The sequence below is a fragment of the Euprymna scolopes genome, chromosome 11 (assembly GCF_053919585.1).
Source record: "Euprymna scolopes isolate OS-2025 chromosome 11, ASM5391958v1, whole genome shotgun sequence".
NCBI classification, from domain to species: domain Eukaryota; kingdom Metazoa; phylum Mollusca; class Cephalopoda; order Sepiida; family Sepiolidae; genus Euprymna; species Euprymna scolopes.
In genome coordinates, this window is record NC_136492.1 from 2725403 (window position 1) to 2743996 (window position 18594).

General features: G+C 35.5%; 1 protein-coding gene across 5 annotated transcripts in view; it reads left to right on the top strand.

The window, feature by feature from the left end:
- LOC145287724 (NADP-dependent malic enzyme-like) overlaps nt 1–18594 on the top strand; it is a 195380-nt gene that overhangs the window by 110782 nt on the left and 66004 nt on the right. For 4 of the 5 annotated variants that reach the window (XM_080135477.1, XM_080135480.1, XM_080135476.1 and 1 more), the window contains exon 2: nt 10226–10376. In XM_080135477.1, the coding sequence (XP_079991603.1) occupies nt 10226–10376 (151 nt within the window). Of the gene's footprint in view, nt 1–6812; nt 6916–10225; nt 10377–18594 lie in introns of those variants that run through there. The other variant, XM_080135479.1, reaches the window with a different exon arrangement.

Below are 18594 nucleotides of genomic sequence, written 5' to 3' on the forward strand. Positions count from 1 at the left end.
TTCTCTTTTCTTTTTCTCTTTTCTTTTTCTCTTTTCTTTTTCTCTTTTCTTTTTCTCTTTTCTTTTCTCTTTTCTTTCTTTTTTCTTTCTTTTTCTTTCTTTTTCCTTTTTTCCTTTTTCTTTTCCTTTTTTCCTTTTTTTCCTTTTTTCCTTTTTTTCTTCCTTTTTCCTTCCTTTTTCCTTTTTTCCTTTTTTTCCTTTCTTTTTCCTTTTTTTCTTTTTCCTTTTTTCTTTTTCCTTTTTTCTTTCTTTTCCTTTTTCGTTAATTCGTTTATTTCTTTTTCGTTTATTCGTTTATTTCTTTTTCGTTTATTCGTTTTTCTTTTTTTCGTTTATTTCTTAAAAAAAAAATATCCACGCAAATGAAATCTATCAGCTTTGAAAAGGCAAAACAAAAACTTTTTTTCCACCATCATTGCAGGATACATTTTATCATTAGACATTTTAGGAGGGACGTGCAATAAGTAATGCCCCTGACCCACTTCCCATAGCAGTAGAGCAACGAAACTTGGCACAGTCTTTCTCTACATAGGAACCACCCAGAGTTATGCATTTGTCCCATCGTTTGATGCAACTCTGGAGACCGTTTTTGTAGAACACTCCAGGTTGGGTGCAAGGTCAGGAGAGTAGAGAGGAGGGGGAAGGATTTCATAACCACACGCCTGTGCTTCTGATCTGGTGACATGCGAGTTGTGGACCGGAGCGTTGCCCTGCAGGAGGAGGGTACCTTTGCTGATCTTGCCCCGCCTCTTGATTTTGATAGCTTCCCTTAATTTACCTCAAAAGATAAACATAATAGGCTCCTGTAATTGTGGTACCCTTTGCCAGGAAATCTGTCATCACTACTCCGCCCTGGTCCCAGAAGACTGCGAGCATGACCTTGCCAGCGAAGGGCTGCATCCTTGCCTTCTTTGGAGGTGGTGAGTTCAAGTGCTTCCACTGCATTGACTGAGCTTTGGTCTCTGGATCATAGTGATGGGCCCAGGTTTCATTCTGTGTAATCAGTCTTTTGAAAAACTTTGACTCATCTTCTTGGCACATCTCCAAATTCATCCTCGAGCACTCGACGCATTCTCGCTTCTGGAATGGTGTGAGCAACCTAGGAATCCATCTGGCAGACACCTTATGTATATGCAAATGGTCATGAATGATAGTTTCCACAGACCCTGTACTAATCTTGACATCTTGGGCTATTTAACAAATAGTAATGTGCCGATCTTCCAAAAAGTCTCAACTTGACGGACAGATGACTCATCAATGGTAGAAGGGGGGGAGGGCGACCAGGTTTGGGAGCTGTTTCCACAGACTTCCGGCCATGTTTGAATTCACGATGCCAGCATTTTACAAGGTCATATGATGGGGCATTATCACCATAAGTTTCTTTCATTTCATCAAAAGTCTCCTGTGGTGTGCGTCCTTTAAAATACAAAACCCGGATCACTGCTCGACATTCAACAAGCTCCATTTCACACGTGACTCAGTTCAAACACCTGTAAAACAGAAACCACAATTAGTTCAGAGTTGTAATTTGCCACATAACCCGTAGAGACATAAATCATTGCACATGCAAAATTTTAGCTAGATCAGACAACTGGAAGTGGGTCAGGGGCATTACTTATTGCACGCACCTTGTATATCACGGAAAACACAAATTTGACTTTAGTATAGTCTTGGAAATTTGTTTAAAACTATTAAAAATCAATGTCCTTCATTGGAATATTATTTTGTCAGTAAATCAGTTAATCTCGTGTATCGCTGAATAGTTTTACTTACATGAACAAATAATAGTACCAATGTTTTTAAAGGGATCATCAGTTGTTTACCATGAAACGCTTTCAGCGATATATATTTGAGTGTGTACATAAAAAAGGCCTATATAGACCAATTTACAGTATTGTTAGAAATTCATTAATGGCTAATATAATTAAAAAAAGGGGGTGGGTACTTAGCAAAGATGATATTTTGGCAACCTGACACCAATTAAAACATGCCATTTATAATTTAATCTCTAGACATCTCACTCCCACAAATAAATTTGTCAGGTGCACCCACACAACCCCCCCTCCCTTTCGAGCATATATTTCCTATTGTTTATTGAATAATTTCTAATTAATCATAATCTATTACAAGTTTTGAATTACAAAACAAACAAGGGGATGGGGGGAAGGTGTGAGTGTGTGTGTCAGTCAGTCAGTCAGTACTTGACAAATTTCTGGGAGTTACGTGTGGAAACAATAAATGATTGCAAATTGTTTCCCAGCCAATTATATGATGAAAACAACACAGTGTTAATGGGTTTATTTCAATTGTTACGTTTTTTAGTGGTGAAAAAAAATGTGTTTTTAATAAAATAGACATTTTTTTTTTCTGTTAAACTTTGTTCAATCTTGTTTCTATGTTTCTTAGCCTTGAAATTCTATTTGATGCAAATAATTCACAGTAAGAATATTTTCACAGCTCAAGAAAGTCATATCACTAATTATATATATACTAGCAGTTCAGCCCGGCTTTGCTTGGGCCCTATGTACTGTTCATAACTTTATGTGCACATATATTAAAGAGTCTGACTCGTGTCCAGGTAACCTACATCTAAAATTTCAAGTGTTTAGACCCATAATTGGCAGAGGAGTTTAGTAGAGTCTGCAAAGGTCAACTCTTTCAATTTTAACCTCTTAGCAGCCAAATTTTCGCCCAAAAACTGATTAAAAAGCTTGCTGCATGTCTGAATACACTTTATCTAAAATTTAAAATGTTTAGACCCAAAATTATCTGAGTAATTTGGTAGAGACTGCAGAGGTCAAATTTTTTTTTTAACTTTGACCCCAATTTTGACCCCCCCCCCCTTAACATTTATTGTTTTGGGCTCAAATCAAATTATAAAGTTTGATCCATGTCCAAGTAACCTACATCTAAAATTTCAAGTGTTTAGACCCAAAATTGGCAGAGTTTGGTAGAGTTTTCAAAAGTCAAATCGTTGAACTTTGACCCCTTGACAGCCAGGTTTCTGGTCGAAAAATGATTAAAAAGATTTTTCCAAATCTGAATACCCCTTATTTCAAATCTCGAGTCTGTAGACTGAAAATTGACAGAGTAGTTTGGTAGAGAAATGTACACACACACACACACACAGACAATTTCACTTTTATAGATATATAGATATGTAAACAGTAATTTATGAACACGTTTAGCAATTCTACCGTTCGTCAGCATAGCATGACTGTTCTAGGATTCAAACTTCAGACCATATTTACTATTACTGGTTTATAAGTAAAATAATAAATAAATAAATAAATAGTATTTGTTTATTTGTTTACGTCTAAAAAAATATGGTGTCATATTCTAAGGAAAAATAATTTCCTAGATCTCCAGGGTTGGAGATGCTAATAACCTTATTAACGTTATCAAATAATCCACAAAAAATTAACACTAGTTTAAAAGCGATAAAAATAACACAAAGTCATCTAGGACCTTGCGGTGTTACAGTTAATGTACGCGGCCATAGCACATATGGTCTGAGGTTCGAATCCTAGAACAGTCAAGCTATACTGATAAGCGGTAGAATCAGGAAACAAGTGTTTGTAGATTACTGTTTTATAAGTAAAATGATAAAGAAATATTTTTTTATTTGTTTACGTTCACAAAATATAGTTGATCTTCTAAGGAAAAATATTTTCCTAGGTCTCCAAGGTTGGAGACGCTAATAACAGTACTACTGTTAAAAAAAAATCGACATATATATACTTTACCTTATCCATTCAAATGAAATCACTTTTTTCTTCACCCTATTCCCTCTGCTTCATTTTTTGTTATCAAGTAAGATCTATGTCTTACTTGTAGTTTCATCAAATACTTTTGCAAGCAAAATCCGATCCCGCATTTTGCTAAATCCTACTCTCTGATGAGAAGAAAAGTATTTCTTCGAAACTCTGGGGATTAAGGACTAGCCACTTATTTAGTGTTTCCTTTTTAAAATTAAATATGTTTTTAACTCTTTTGAAAAATGTGTTTTTTAACATGTTTTATTAACTACATGTTCTTTTATATATATATATTGCTCTTATTGTTGAGCATATTGAGAAGTGATAAACAAACTGCCATTAGCGTATTAAACGATCTCTTTGTGTAAACAAATCGAGCTTAGGCATTTGGACGATGAAACATCGTTTATTCATTACCCACACAGCAGCAGCCGTATAGTGTAATGGTGAGAAGCCTTGACTGTCATTTGGGTGGTCGGGTTTTGATCCTGGCTTGAGGCAGTTGTCTGTCTCACAGCACTGATGAGCTGTGAAACAGTGAAACAGTACTATATGTGGATGACTAATCATATATATATATATATATATATATATATATATATATATATATATGTGTGTGTGTGTGTGTGGAGGAGTATAAGGTTATAGCTGTAGAATCAAGAATGTGCTTACCTTTCCTCTCCACCATTATGGACCATTTAACTAATTTCAACAGATTTATTCAGTAGCAATTAGTGGTATGCTAATTGCCATTGGTCCAGCCTACAATTAGTCAGGGATGGTGGATTGTTCTATTTTGAGGCGCCTGATTGGCTAAACATGCCAGGAGGGGCAGGTGCCACTCTACAAATGCCAGCTGCTCTGGCATTCAGGGTTTTTTTTACTGTTCTAGACTTCTGCCAGGAACTACACTCTTGTCAATTATCACATCCATTCAGCACAACATCTTCATTGGATTAGCTGGCTCACCCTAGCAATATTCTACAATAGCAATGTGGGCAATTGGTTGTTGTATTGGCGTGACACATGAACAAGCGAAAGAAAGTCTTATTTGTTTTTGTTATTTTATTTATCTTTGTATATTCATTTGTTTTTCAAGATAATCACAATTCAGATCAGTAAATATGAACTTATTGTTTGATATAATCGGGATGGGGAAATCTTTAATATTTCGAAAATATCATTTTTTTTTTTTTTGAAAGGAACCAACAAGTGTCCTTAAAAAAAAAAAATTCTCAAAGTATTAAGACATCGACCATCCTGCTTATATGAAACGGTAACATCAAGGCTCTATGGACAAATTTATCATGAGTTTACTTTTGATAATTAAATATTTTTGTTTACTAGCCAAACTTACATGATTCTTGGAGTACGACATCTTTGTTCCATGATGAGCACATATATCATAAGGATTTTTCTGTATTTATTTATTTTTTTAAATTTTAAATAAGTGTAATTCTAAATATCGAATTTTATATTGAAACTTGAAAGTATAAACATTCAATTTTCTGTAGATGTTTTTTTTTTTTTTTTTTTAACAGAATTTGTTAAGAAAAGAGTTTATTTTCTATTTAATTTTTATTGTTTAAATAATTTCATATTGCTCGTTTTATTTAAAAAAAAAAACAAAAAAAGGTTAAAAAGACATTTTTCAATCAGTAATTAGCTTTGGAAGATTATCGGTGAAAAGAAAAAAATCACTAAAAGATAAGCGTTTTATTATTAATTCTAGTTGGCGCTTGCAAAAGATCACTCACAAATGTGACTGTTTCACTCGCAACGTAAAGCCCTGAACATACAGTGAGAGAGGGTGAGAGTAATAGACAGAAACCAAGACATGGGTCATTTGGTGCGTTATTTGCAAATTACAGCTATTTAGAATAATTAAAAAAAATTTTTTAATTAAAAAAAATTTTTTTTTTAATATAACTCCATCCCAAAACTGAGTAATATGTTAGCATATATTTTGTATGATCAAAATATATAAGAAAAACAACCTTAGAGTTATAAACTAGTGTTGGGAAGATTAATCAGAAATATTGGAAGTTTTGGGGGAATCAGAAAAATATTATTTTCCAATGCCAAAAATAATTTCTTTAATTTTTGTTTTTTCATCTGATTTTCCTCTATCTTCTGCCGGCTCCTTTTTGTCGTTTCCCTCTTCTTACAAACATTAGTCATGGTGAAAGTAAATTTTTCACTTGTGGAGGGGGACCCTGCATACTTGGCTTGTTTACTTGTAATCTTGTGACCTTTTTTCATCTTGTGACCTTTTTTCATCTTGTGACCTTTTTTTCACCTTGTGACCTTTTTTTTCATCATCTTGTGACCTTTTTCATCATTTTGTGACCTTTTTTTTCATCATCTTGTGACTTTTTTCTCATCATCTTGTGACCTTTTTTCTCATCTTGTGACCTTTTTGTTGTCTTTTAAATTTTTTTCTTTTTTCATCATGCTATGACCTCTTTTTTTCATCTTGTCTTTTTCTTCATCTTGTGATCTTTTTTTCAGTGTCTTGTGACTTTTTATCAACTGAGCATACCTAGAATCATGCCAATGTCTAGAATCTAAAAAAAAAAAAAAAAAAAACTCATAGTACAAAATTTAGAATTTCATGCAGTCAGCGATTTTATTTTGTAATCGTTGTCTTGTAGTCTTGTGACTTTTTCTAATCTTGTGACCTTTTTTTAATCTTGTGACCTTTTTCTTGTGACTTTTTTGTTGTCTTGTAAAATCTTTTTTTTTTTTTCATCATGCTGTAACCTCTTTTTCTTTGTCATCTTGTGATCTTTTTTTTTTCTCGGCGTCTTGTGATCTTTTTTCTCAACTAAACATGCCTAGAATCATGCCAATGTGTAGAATTATTTACAAAATACTCATAATAGTATAACATTTAGAATTTCATTAAGTCAACGATTTTATTTTGAAATTATTATTTTTTTTTTTTTACATCATTACATTTTGTTTAGAAAAATACTTTCCCTTCCTTCATGGCTCCCTCTGCACCATCATAACATGTTTCATCAGTTGCTCCATAAAATTGTGTCACGTGACATTACATAATGATAAACACTTCCTACATGACCGCAATCAGTCACTCCATTCTTTTCCCACTCTCTCAAACTTGTGGATGTCTTTTTTCCAGCTGACAAAAAATGTTAGTAATTTTTTTGTTGTTTGAAATCATTTCTTTAAATCTTTTTTTCTCTCCATTTATCTCATACCGAAAAAAATGTCAATTTTCAACTTTTTCTCATTTCTGTTCATCTCTCTGACATTTTTCCTCACAAACTTTCAAAATGTTTCGTTTTAAAAGTTTCTTTAATTTCTTTTTCCTAAAAAACAAAACTCTGCTTACAACGCTGGTTAAGTTAGTTTACTGCATTTCAACAGGTCTTTTTTTTTTTTCTTCAACATAAATGTTGGACAGGGAATGCTGTGATTACTTATGGGCTTGTTTGCAAATAAATACAACCAATTTTTTTTTTTTTTTTTTTTTTTTCGGAATTGCTGTACAGGGTGTTCAATAATTAACATTACAGAGTTGTTTTGGCCATATTTACTAAATAAATTAAAGAATACAGATCACCCAAACATAAACATATACAATAGTATTACAAAGATTCAAAATATACAAATCTTATTCAATATAAGCACCCCGTGCATCAATAATCTGCTGCAAACGCTTGGTGAATGCTTTGCATGAGTCACGAATGATTTTTTGTGAGATTCTCCACTCAATTTCTTCTTCAGAACCTCCAAATTTATTGTGTGTGTAAATATTCTGCTTTGCATGAGTCACGGGTTATTTTTTGTGAGATTTTTCACTTAATTGCTTTTTCAGAACCTCCAAATTTCTATGGTTGGGAAACTGAGACTTTACTCTTTAAAATCGACCAAATATCTTGATCTCACCAGTTGATTTGAAACGTTTTCGTGCTTATACAAATGAACATTCGATGCACATTTAAGGTCTTTGTAATGTCTTCTGCAGAGTTTCCGAATTTGAATAGTTCAACAATGGCAATTGATTTCGTTAAATCAGGTGTCATATTGTCAAAAGCAATCTTCAAGTTAATCTTTATCCATATACACATCAAAAATATAAAAATTAATGAAAATTTCACTAAATATAGATAATAATAATAATAAAACAAAGTTGTAACGGTGAATATTGAACATGTAGGTTAATAAATCATTTTTGTTCTTTCATGTGCCTCGTTATTGGCAGTGAGTTTTAACAATTAAAGTTTTACTTATATTAGACGAGTTACAAAAATTTTTTTTTTTTTTACCCCCAAACAAGACATATTGCCATTTATTACACGTAATGGGTTTCTTTGGAGTTGTCTAACAGGAGTACTGCGGGGAGTTGAGCAGCAAGATGTCTGTTCACATTACATTTAAATTTCTGCATGTTAGTAGTCGAGGAAGCAATGAAAACGGAGGGAGAATTCCAAAAAGGGATGAAACTCTTAGAGTAGAAGGCTTTCTGACGTATAGAAACCTCAACAATGAAGGGGTGGGATTTTGCTGGTTGTCGGGGATATATACGTTGAGGGATGCAAGTACTACGAGTTCATTGGAACACATTCCATTAAAATACTTGTAAAACAGTCACAGGAATGCAACATTGCAGTGATGGGACAGAGGTTAGAGCTTGACTGATAGTGTGGTGTCTATTAGATTTGAAACCCTTTTTTGACCTTATCTAAGACGAAGAGACTAGTGGTAGATGCAGCAGCCCAATCAATTGTATTCCTAAAATCAGACGTTAGGTTATTGGGGCCTACAATAATTATCTCCACCTCTCCTAAGAATTAGTCCAGTCTAATAATGCTAAATCAGCAGTGATAATGCGCATCAACCATGAAAAATGTTTGATTAAGAAATAGAATCCACCATAATGCATTTTGGTTCACTCGTAAACAAATTAGACATTTAAATCGTTTGCTAATAGTTAAAAAAAAAACAAAAAAAAAACGAAGTACTTTGTGATAGTTTTTGGCATTTGAAAGGAATTTGAAAACATTTAAACTGTCAGAAAGTCATTTAAATTTGTTTTAGAAGTCTTAGCAAATTTTTGAAGCTGTTTAGCTCTATTAGTAACGATTACAAAAAAAAATTTCTTTTTTTTTTTTTAAACTATCGCCTTTCCATAAAGAAAGGCAAAAATGAAAAACTGGCTTTAGATGAATTGAATAGCATTCCTTTTGCCTCCTCCTGACAAAAAAAAACTCTTTGTACGATCAACCTAAATTTGATAATCAAATTGAAATATTGAGCATTCTTTAAAAAAGCGAAAGAACACATCAATCAAATAAAATAGTAAATTAAATTCAAGGTTTTAATCGTTGTCGGCCATGATGTCTTCAATCAATTTAGGCGAAATAGGTGAGGTTCTTATACTACAATTGAACCTTTATGTTGACTATTTTGGATCAAGCAAAAGACACCTGGGCAATGTCGGGTAGAGACAGCTAGTATTACTCTCTCTCTCTCTCTCTCTCTCTCTGTCTCTCTCTCTCTCTGTCTCTCTCTCTCTCTCTCTGTCTCTCTCTCTCATAAAATTACGTTATGGAGGTTTTTTGAAGCATGAAAACTATGTTCTTTTTTTTTATATTTAATATTTTATTTCAAGCTGTCCTTTGCTCTTGTTTACAAAAAATAGCAAATTAGAAATGAAAAACGTTGAAAAAAAAAACTGGAAATTTCTATTTTAGGCTGCCTTTATTCCTTGTAAGAATGCTTGAAAGAGTTCACGCGAATTAAAGTAATAATATTCTACTTTTAATTTTTATTTTCTTTAAATTTTATTTTGTGTACTTAGAGCATTATTCGAACTTATTTCGATTTTAATATTTTTATTTGCTGCGTTCTTGCTAAGTTTTTTTTATATACTTCCTTTTACACAAAATGACTGAATCTGCAATTTTTTTTTTTTTTTTACAACAAATTTGAACAAATTTTAAATTAAATTCTTTAACATTTCTGAATTTTTTGAGATGAGGATTGGGTATTCGTATTATTTGGATTCATCAGACTACTATGGCGCAGTGGTTAGAGTACTTGGAAAAATCAATTGTAAAAAATGATATTCTCCTGAATGGTTGAAGGTTCAATCCTCAGTGTGGGCAACCGAAAAATACAATTGCAAATTACTTAAGACCTCTATCCAATTATAGCTGACGGAACAAGAACATGCTACCTCCATGAAGTAAATAAAGAGTTCCGCTCAAAATTCCGTCTAAATTCCCAAGTTTGACAGAAATATTTCCAAGTTCGACAAGATACACCTGAAGAAGGTCAGAGGTTACATCAACAGAAACGTGAAAATCAAGCTCAAGATGAGGACAGTAGTTCGATGAATCCAAACAATATGAATTACCAAATTCTTTTTTACTTCAAATTTTTTCAAACAAATTTGAACAAATTTTGAATGTCTTTTTATATTTTTTATTTTTTAGTGCTAATATTCTTGCATCTAATCCGGTTCATACTTCCTCGATTGATATGCTGCGGACGTCTGGTCTCAATTGGAAGGAATCTTCCACTAAGCACGCCAGTCAAACAAAGACTCGTGGTATTGATATCATTCGCAACCCACGAATAAACAAGGTGACATTTTTTTTTTTTTTTTTATATAAAATTTTTTTTTTTTTTTATATATAAAATTTTTTTTTTTTTTTTATATATAAAATTTTTTTTTTTTTTTATAAAATTTTTTTTTTTTTTTATATATAAAATTTTTTTTTTTTTTTTTATATAAAAATTTTTTTTTTTTTTTATATATAAAAATTTTTTTTTTTTTATATATAAAATTTTTTTTTTTTTTTTATATAAAATTTTTTTTTTTTTTTTTATATAAAATTTTTTCACAAATTCGTTCATGCTCTCGATCATAATTGTCTATTACTCTAAAAAAAAAAATGTTTAACTTTTATTTTCCCCAAAACAAGACCAAGACATGTGAGGACTACTGTGGTTAATCTGTGCTTAGGGTTCCTGCAGACCTCACAATTGTGGGAAGGAGCACAATTTCTCTTAGGGGCCCCCCGCAAGGCCCCTTGACTTTGCAGATCTATTGTAATGAAAAAAAAAAAATGATAAAAATTATTAGGATTAACTGTGAAATTATTATCATATGAGTATGTTGAAATATGTATCTATCAACCCGTCTCTTCATATATATATAAAATCGGAGCTAATTGTTTTCCAGAGGTAAAGTAACCAATGAAGTTCAACGAGTTTAATACAAGAGTGCTCAATACCAAAGTAGAGCATGGTATACCCTTTATTTGTTTTTACATAAGCAGTAATATGTTGCTACACAGTCATGAGCATGTTTCGGTCAGCTGGTTACCAGTAACTAGAGACCTCTTCAAGCGATACAGCTTATATGAAAGCAAAGTTTGCAATGAAAATATCAAGTCTTCCTCGTCACAGGAAGTTAATATCAGAAATTTCCGTCAAATGTTGTAAGAAATAAGATTTGGTTGTATGTAAATAAGACCCAATAGTTGTGCGGATTTGAGTCTGTGTTTAGATATAGGAATGAATGGGAAAGGGTGGAGGTGGGGGCGGTAAAGGTAATGGAAGAGTATAAAGAAAGATATTTATATGCGTATGTGATGGCCACCCTCAATCGTAAACATACTAGTGTGTATAGGTTCAAACAGTAGAGGAATGTGGATTTGACATATCTATACTAAAAGGGGTTTCAGATTAAATTGGGGTTATTCAGCAAATTTGAAAAAAGATAGGCTCAGCTGTTTCAGAACCTCTGAGAAAGGAACTTGTTCTCACACACACACACACACACACACACACAAAATTAAAAAATTAAACATTGAGTGTAGCAGTAAGTCCTGGGAACATCAACCTGGAAGAACAGTTGGAAATGACTTATATACCATACATTATGACCATGTAATCCCTACAGTCACCTACCTTGAAAATGCTGCTGTGAAACCTGACATAGTTATATGGAATAAGTCAGAGAGAGTTGCAACCTTGGTTGAAGTGAGTGTCCCTAATGATGGAGGTCAGAACAGAGCTGAAAGGGAGAAACAGACCAAATATCAAGGTCTCATGATATGAAGAGAAACTAGAATCTTAGGGAGATATCAATCATACCAGTTATCATAGGTGCCACAGGGCTTATGAAGAAGAATCTGAAGTCCTACCTAACTCATATTCCTGGTGAACCAAATGCAAAAGAGATCCAGACAATTGCACTTAAGGGGACAGCGAGGATAATATAAAGAGCTCTTGGTTGGTTTCAATAAAAAACAGGGGAATGTTGGCAGCTGGTTTGGCTGCCCCATACCCAGCATTTCAATCTTCAAAGAAAGATGAAAAACAAACACAAAAAGTGACTTTTATATAATAGAAATACTTGCTAGAAGCTTTTTGGAGCGTGAAGAGGTCACACAAATCATTTGTAATTTTTAAAGCAATGACCTTGAGAGAGAAATGAATTGTATATATTTGTTTCGACATACAACATGTATATTTTTATTTCGAGGATGCCATAAAACGTGAAGAAACTCTAGCAACTTACGTAGTTTACAAACCAGAAATATTATTGTTGACACCAGGTAATTTAAGATTTTTCAAAAAATCAATATAGTAAGGCCGGATCCTAATACAAACACTTGTACTGATCGGGCATCATGGGTCGCATCTTCCACTTCTGGTGCGGATTGTGGCTTATTTTTCACCATTCGTTCCAATCCAGAGCAAATTGGTTGATGGACGCCCAACTGTTGAGAGATGTTCATTTTCTCTCCATCATCTCCTTGGCTTTCCTCTGCCTCTTTTGCCTTCCAGCATACCTTCAAAGCAGTGATCGATATATTAATAGTGTTGTACCTGCCTACAGGTGTCACTGTCAGGCTTTTGATTAAATGATTGAAATAATGTTTTTGTCGTTAAAACTTCCCACACACACACATATACAAAAGCTCTGTCTGCTGTTGATCAATTTAGACCAGTCATTAAGTACCTATTTACAATGCCTCTCCACAGGACAGAGTTAGACACCAGGGTCGTTTTTTAACATGGAGAAAAGGTGCAAAAATAAAAATTGTCTCAGCCGTGAAGGATTTCTCCTCCATTGAAAGAGAACGAGAAATGGAAGTGCGGCATCTGAAGAACAGATGGTATTTATTTGCTTCCCCACCGAGCAAATTAGGCACAAGGCCGATTTTTAATGTGAGGAGTGAAGGGACGGGGAAGGGAAAAAGGGGACCAGCTCCCGAGAGGTGGGAAATGGGAGCTGGTTAAAGGTCAGGCATGTGGGGTTGCCCCCACATCTGGTCTTTGCTAGTAATAGCTTGCAGTATCTGCCGGAACAGATGGTATTTATTTGCTCCCCCACCGAGCAAATTAGGCACAAGGCCGATTTTTAATGTGAGGAGTGAAGGGAGGGGGAAGGGAAAAAGGGGACCAGCTCCCGAGAGGTGGGAAATGGGAGCTGGTTAAAGGTCAGGCATGTGGGGTTGCCCCCACATCTGGTCTTTGCTAGTCATAGCTAGTCATAGCCTGCAGTATCTGCCGGAACAGATGGTATTTATTTGCTCCCCCACCGAGCAAATTAGGCACAAGGCCGATTTTTAATGTGAGGAGTGAAGGGAGGGGGAAGGGAAAAAGGGGACCAGCTCCCGAGAGGTGGGAAATGGGAGCTGGTTAAAGGTCAGGCATGTGGGGTTGCCCCCACATCTGGTCTTTGCTAGTCATAGCTAGTCATAGCTTGCAGTATCTGCCGGAACAGATGGTATTTATTTGCTCCCCCACCGAGCAAATTAGGCACAAGGCCGATTTTTAATGTGAGGAGTGAAGGGAGGGGGAAGGGAAAAAGGGGACCAGCTCCCGAGAGGTGGGAGCTGGTTAAAGGTCAGGCATGTGGGGTTGCCCCCACATCTGGTCTTTGCTAGTCATAGCTAGTCATAGCTTGCAGTATCTGCCGGAACAGATGGTATTTATTTGCTCCCCCACCGAGCAAATTAGGCACAAGGCCAATTTTTAATGTGAGGAGTGAAGGGACGGGGAAGGGAAAAAGGGGACCAGCTCCCGAGAGGTGGGAAATGGGAGCTGGTTAAAGGTCAGACATGTGGGGTTGCCCCCACATCTGGTCTTTGCTAGTCATAGCTTGCAGTATCTGCCGGAACAGATGGTATTTATTTGCTCCCCCACCGAGCAAATTAGGCACAAGGCCGATTTTTAATGTGAGGAGTGAAGGGAGGGGGAAGGGAAAAAGGGGACCAGCTCCCGAGAGGTGGGAAATGGGAGCTGGTTAAAGGTCAGGCATGTGGGGTTGCCCCCACATCTGGTCTTTGCTAGTCATAGCTAGTCATAGCCTGCAGTATCTGCCGGAACAGATGGTATTTATTTGCTCCCCCACCGAGCAAATTAGGCACAAGGCCGATTTTTAATGTGAGGAGTGAAGGGACGGGGAAGGGAAAAAGGGGACCAGCTCCCGAGAGGTGGGAAATGGGAGCTGGTTAAAGGTCAGGCATGTGGGGTTGCCCCCACATCTGGTCTTTGCTAGTCATAGCTAGTCATAGCTTGCAGCATCTGCCGGAACAGATGGTATTTATTTGCTCCCCCACCGAGCAAATTAGGCACAAGGCCGATTTTTAATGTGAGGAGTGAAGGGAGGGGGAAGGGAAAAAGGGGACCAGCTCCCGAGAGGTGGGAAATGGGAGCTGGTTAAAGGTCAGGCATGTGGGGTTGCCCCCACATCTGGTCTTTGCTAGTCATAGCTAGTCATAGCTTGCAGTATCTGCCGGAACAGATGGTATTTATTTGCTCCCCCACCGAGCAAATTAGACACAAGGCCGATTTTTAATGTGAGGAGTGAAGGGACGGGGAAGGGAAAAAGGGGACCAGCTCCCGAGAGGTGGGAAATGGGAGCTGGTTAAAGGTCAGGCATGTGGGGTTGCCCCCACATCTGGTCTTTGCTAGTCATAGCTAGTCATAGCTTGCAGTATCTGCCGGAACAGATGGTATTTATTTGCTCCCCCACCGAGCAAATTAGGCACAAGGCCAATTTTTAATGTGAGGAGTGAAGGGAAGGGGAAGGGAAAAAGGGGACCAGCTCCCGAGAGGTGGGAAATGGGAGCTGGTTAATGGTCAGGCATGTGGGGTTGCCCCCACATGTGGTCTTTGCTAGTCATAGCTAGTCATAGCTTGCAGTATCTGCCGGAACAGATACTACACTTTGATCCCGGCCAAAAGGCCAAAAAACCCAAAACAGTCATTAGGTATATCGCAAGTGAAACCTTATTAGGTATTATGAGCATCTATTTGATTTCAAAGTTTTTCACATCTATGTGATGATTCTAACACATTAATTTTAATGTTTTTCCTTTTCATTTTCCATGATTTTGAATTTGTGGTGAAAAGAATGTTTTTGTTTTTTTTGTTTTTACTCATGTTCACCCCTTACAAAGCATATCGCCACTTGGACGTAAGGGGCTACTAATAAATTAGAAAAAAAAACAAAAGGAAAAAAAATGAATATTTTAGAGAGAAAAATAATTAACAAGTGAAGCCTGCATGGTCCCCTGTAAGTCCACAGTGAACGAGGCATAAAAAAAAAATAACTAAGTTCAGCATTTGCCCCCCCCCCCCATTTAGCTCCAGAGGATGTCAAATCATGGTTAAAATGAACAAACAGTACAGTTTTAGGCCTTAACATATGTAAATTTGAATTCTACACCATGCAAAAAAAAAAGAAATGACTAAATCAATCATTTGCCCTCCCCATTAAGCCTCAAAAGTCCCTAACGCCTTAAAATATTTGAGTTCAGCACCCTGCAAAACTGCTGAATAGACATGCACAGAAACTTTTGAACAAATATGGTAAAATACTCCCAAAAATGGAGTGTTGTTATTGGCCCTAAAAAAGCCCTTGGGGCACACCCAAGAGGTATCGCAAATTATAGACAAAAAAATTATATAGAAATCAGTTTATATATATATATATATATATATATATACTTGTTTATTGTTATATAAACATGCTCACATCCCGCTGCTACAAATATATATATATATATATATATATATATTTATTCAATGAACATTTGAATAGTCAAGTCACTGCCTGATGATATCTGTTGTTTGATTGAAACAAGTGGCTATTTGTAGCAGCGGGATGTGAGCATGTTTATATAACAATAAACAAGTATTATCAGCTCTTTTTATTGAGCACTATCTAACAACCTCGTTGAATTCATTAGTCCATTACTTTTGAATAAAAAACCCGAGTATATATATATATATATATATATATATATACACAAAAAAAATTGTTTGGGCTAAAAAGAAGAGAAAAAAAATTCCACGCGAATAAAGTTTTGTGAACGTTTGGAAATCATTAAATGTTTCTGACTGACCTATTATTCATCCGAGTGGAATGATGATGTAATCAGGATACAGTCCAAAATGCTTGTTCTTTGAACAACAGAAAAAACTAATTTTTTTTTTTGTTCACATCAGCGATAATTGGTTCAACTAAAATAGTTTTGTTTTAAATAAATCTGAAATTCATAAAAATGATGAAAATATGAACCAGCAAGGTGACTCTGTGTTGCCAGGGATTGAATAAGCAAGCCTATCTCCGTGTGCTATTTGCTGGATGTAAAATTTGCTTTCAAAAGTTGCAGAAAAATCATTCATAGCAAGAACTCTGCTCACTACCACCGCTGCAAACAACTTTTCTTTCTTTGTCTTATGAACAGAGTTTCTTTCAAAGAACTTATCTGTGGAAGACAATAGTGCAGGCCTGCTTCATAGCTGACTACAACATGGTTGTTTTCATGTTTTATTTGCAATCCTCTCATAATATTGTTTATCACTCAATTTAACAATCTCAATAACCCTTATACTTCAATCCCAATGGTTATTTCTTACACTAGTGTGGAGTGTTGCTCGGTCGTAAAATACAAGTAAATATTTTAATTCATCCAGATTTTAAGCTTCAACCTCTGTCTCATCGACGAAATGTTGCATCCCTCTGCCTGTTTTACAAGTATTTTAACGGTTTTGATGCTCCGAACTACAAGCCTTTGTACCTCCTCGATGTAAATACCCGACAAATCCAATAAGCAGCAAAATCCCACCTCTACAGAGATCACCAGATGTTAGAAAGCCTTCTACTCTAATAGTTTCTTCCCCAGAACTGCTAGACTTTGGAATTCCCTTCCAGGTCCCTGCTTCCCCAACTGTACCGATATACAGAAGTTCAAGTGTAATGTCACCACACATCTTCCTTCTCAACTGCCTACATAGTATCCCTACATCAAAGTGGTGCTGTGCCTTGTTTGAGGTCAAAATGTAATTTATAAAAAAAAAATTTGTATCAATTTTTTATCGATATGTGATCCTGATTTCAAAAAATAAAATAAAAAAGAACTGGGAACCATCATTCAGAATCGTTGCCCGAGTGTTTGGAGGGGGTGGGGGTGTTAATGAAAACCTAATAATAAGCGAAGTAAAAAAAGAAAACAAAGTGTGTGTGTGTGGGGGGGGGGATAATCAAAACATCGAGAAAAAAAACACAAAAAAAACTAACGTAAGGCAAACGAACGATGTTAAATGCAAAAATCCAAAAAACAAAAGAAAACAGAAAAACAAACATTCAAACCAAATGAAAAAAACATGTGAAAAATGGCTTAAATAAGCCTGTTTCGATATTAAAATTTAAAAAATCGGTGGGTACCCGGCGTTGCCCGGGTGTTTTTGGGTGTGTGTGATCAGTTGGGGGTGTTAATGAAAACCTAAGAATAAGCGAAGTAAAAAAAAAAAAAAAAAAAAAAAAAATGAACGTTATGTGAAAAATGGCTTAAATAACCCTGCTTCAGTATTTAAATTTAAAATATCAAAAAAAAAAATAAAAAAAAATCTCACACCACGATCCGAACCCAAAACGTTTAGATAATGATCCAACACGCTAACCAACTGAGCTAACACGACGTACATGAAATTTAGTCAGTTCTTCAATTATTTAAACTAAATCGGGTCATGACGTCATCTGACACATGCATAGAACCGGTCGTCGTCATGATAGGACGGTTTTTGTTGACCCCCTCCCCCTGTAAAAAATTGTCGATTTCGGGGTGAAAAAATGAACGTTTTTGGCCAATTTTTCAATATTTTTCGGGTGAAGGATGGAGCTTCAATATGATACCAAGTTTGTGAATTTTTGTTCTGTCTATCAAAATTTTTTAGTGGACACACAAACACACAAACACACATACATACATACAAACATACATACACACATTTTCGCTTTTATATATATAGACTAGCAGGGGTATCCGGCATTGCCCGGGTGTTTGTAGGTGTGTGTGGTGTTAAATAAAAAAGAACCCGGGGGGGGGGGTTTAAGATCGAACCCGAAGCCCTGAGGCGAAGTTTGAAAATAAAATCGGCCAGCCAGAATGAGTTAGTGAAAGATGTTTGAATTTATTTAAGTAAGAACGAAATTGACAGGTGCGCACCCAGAAGTCGTCGAGCGTTACGACAACGACGTAGGTTTGTTTGTTATAAGCGAAGTAAAAAAAGAAAGCGTTTTAATTAAGTGGGGGGGGTAATCAAAACATCTAAAAAAAACACAAAAAAACTAACGTAAAGCAAATGAACGATGAAAACAGAAAAACAAACACGTGAAAAACGGCTTAAATAAGCCTGTTTCGATATTAAAATTTCAAAAATCGGTGGGTACCCAGGTGTTTTTGGGTGTGTGGTCGGGGGTGAATAAGCGAAGTAAAAAAAAAAAACAAAACAAAAACGAATGGTACGTGAAAAATGGCTTAAATAACACTGG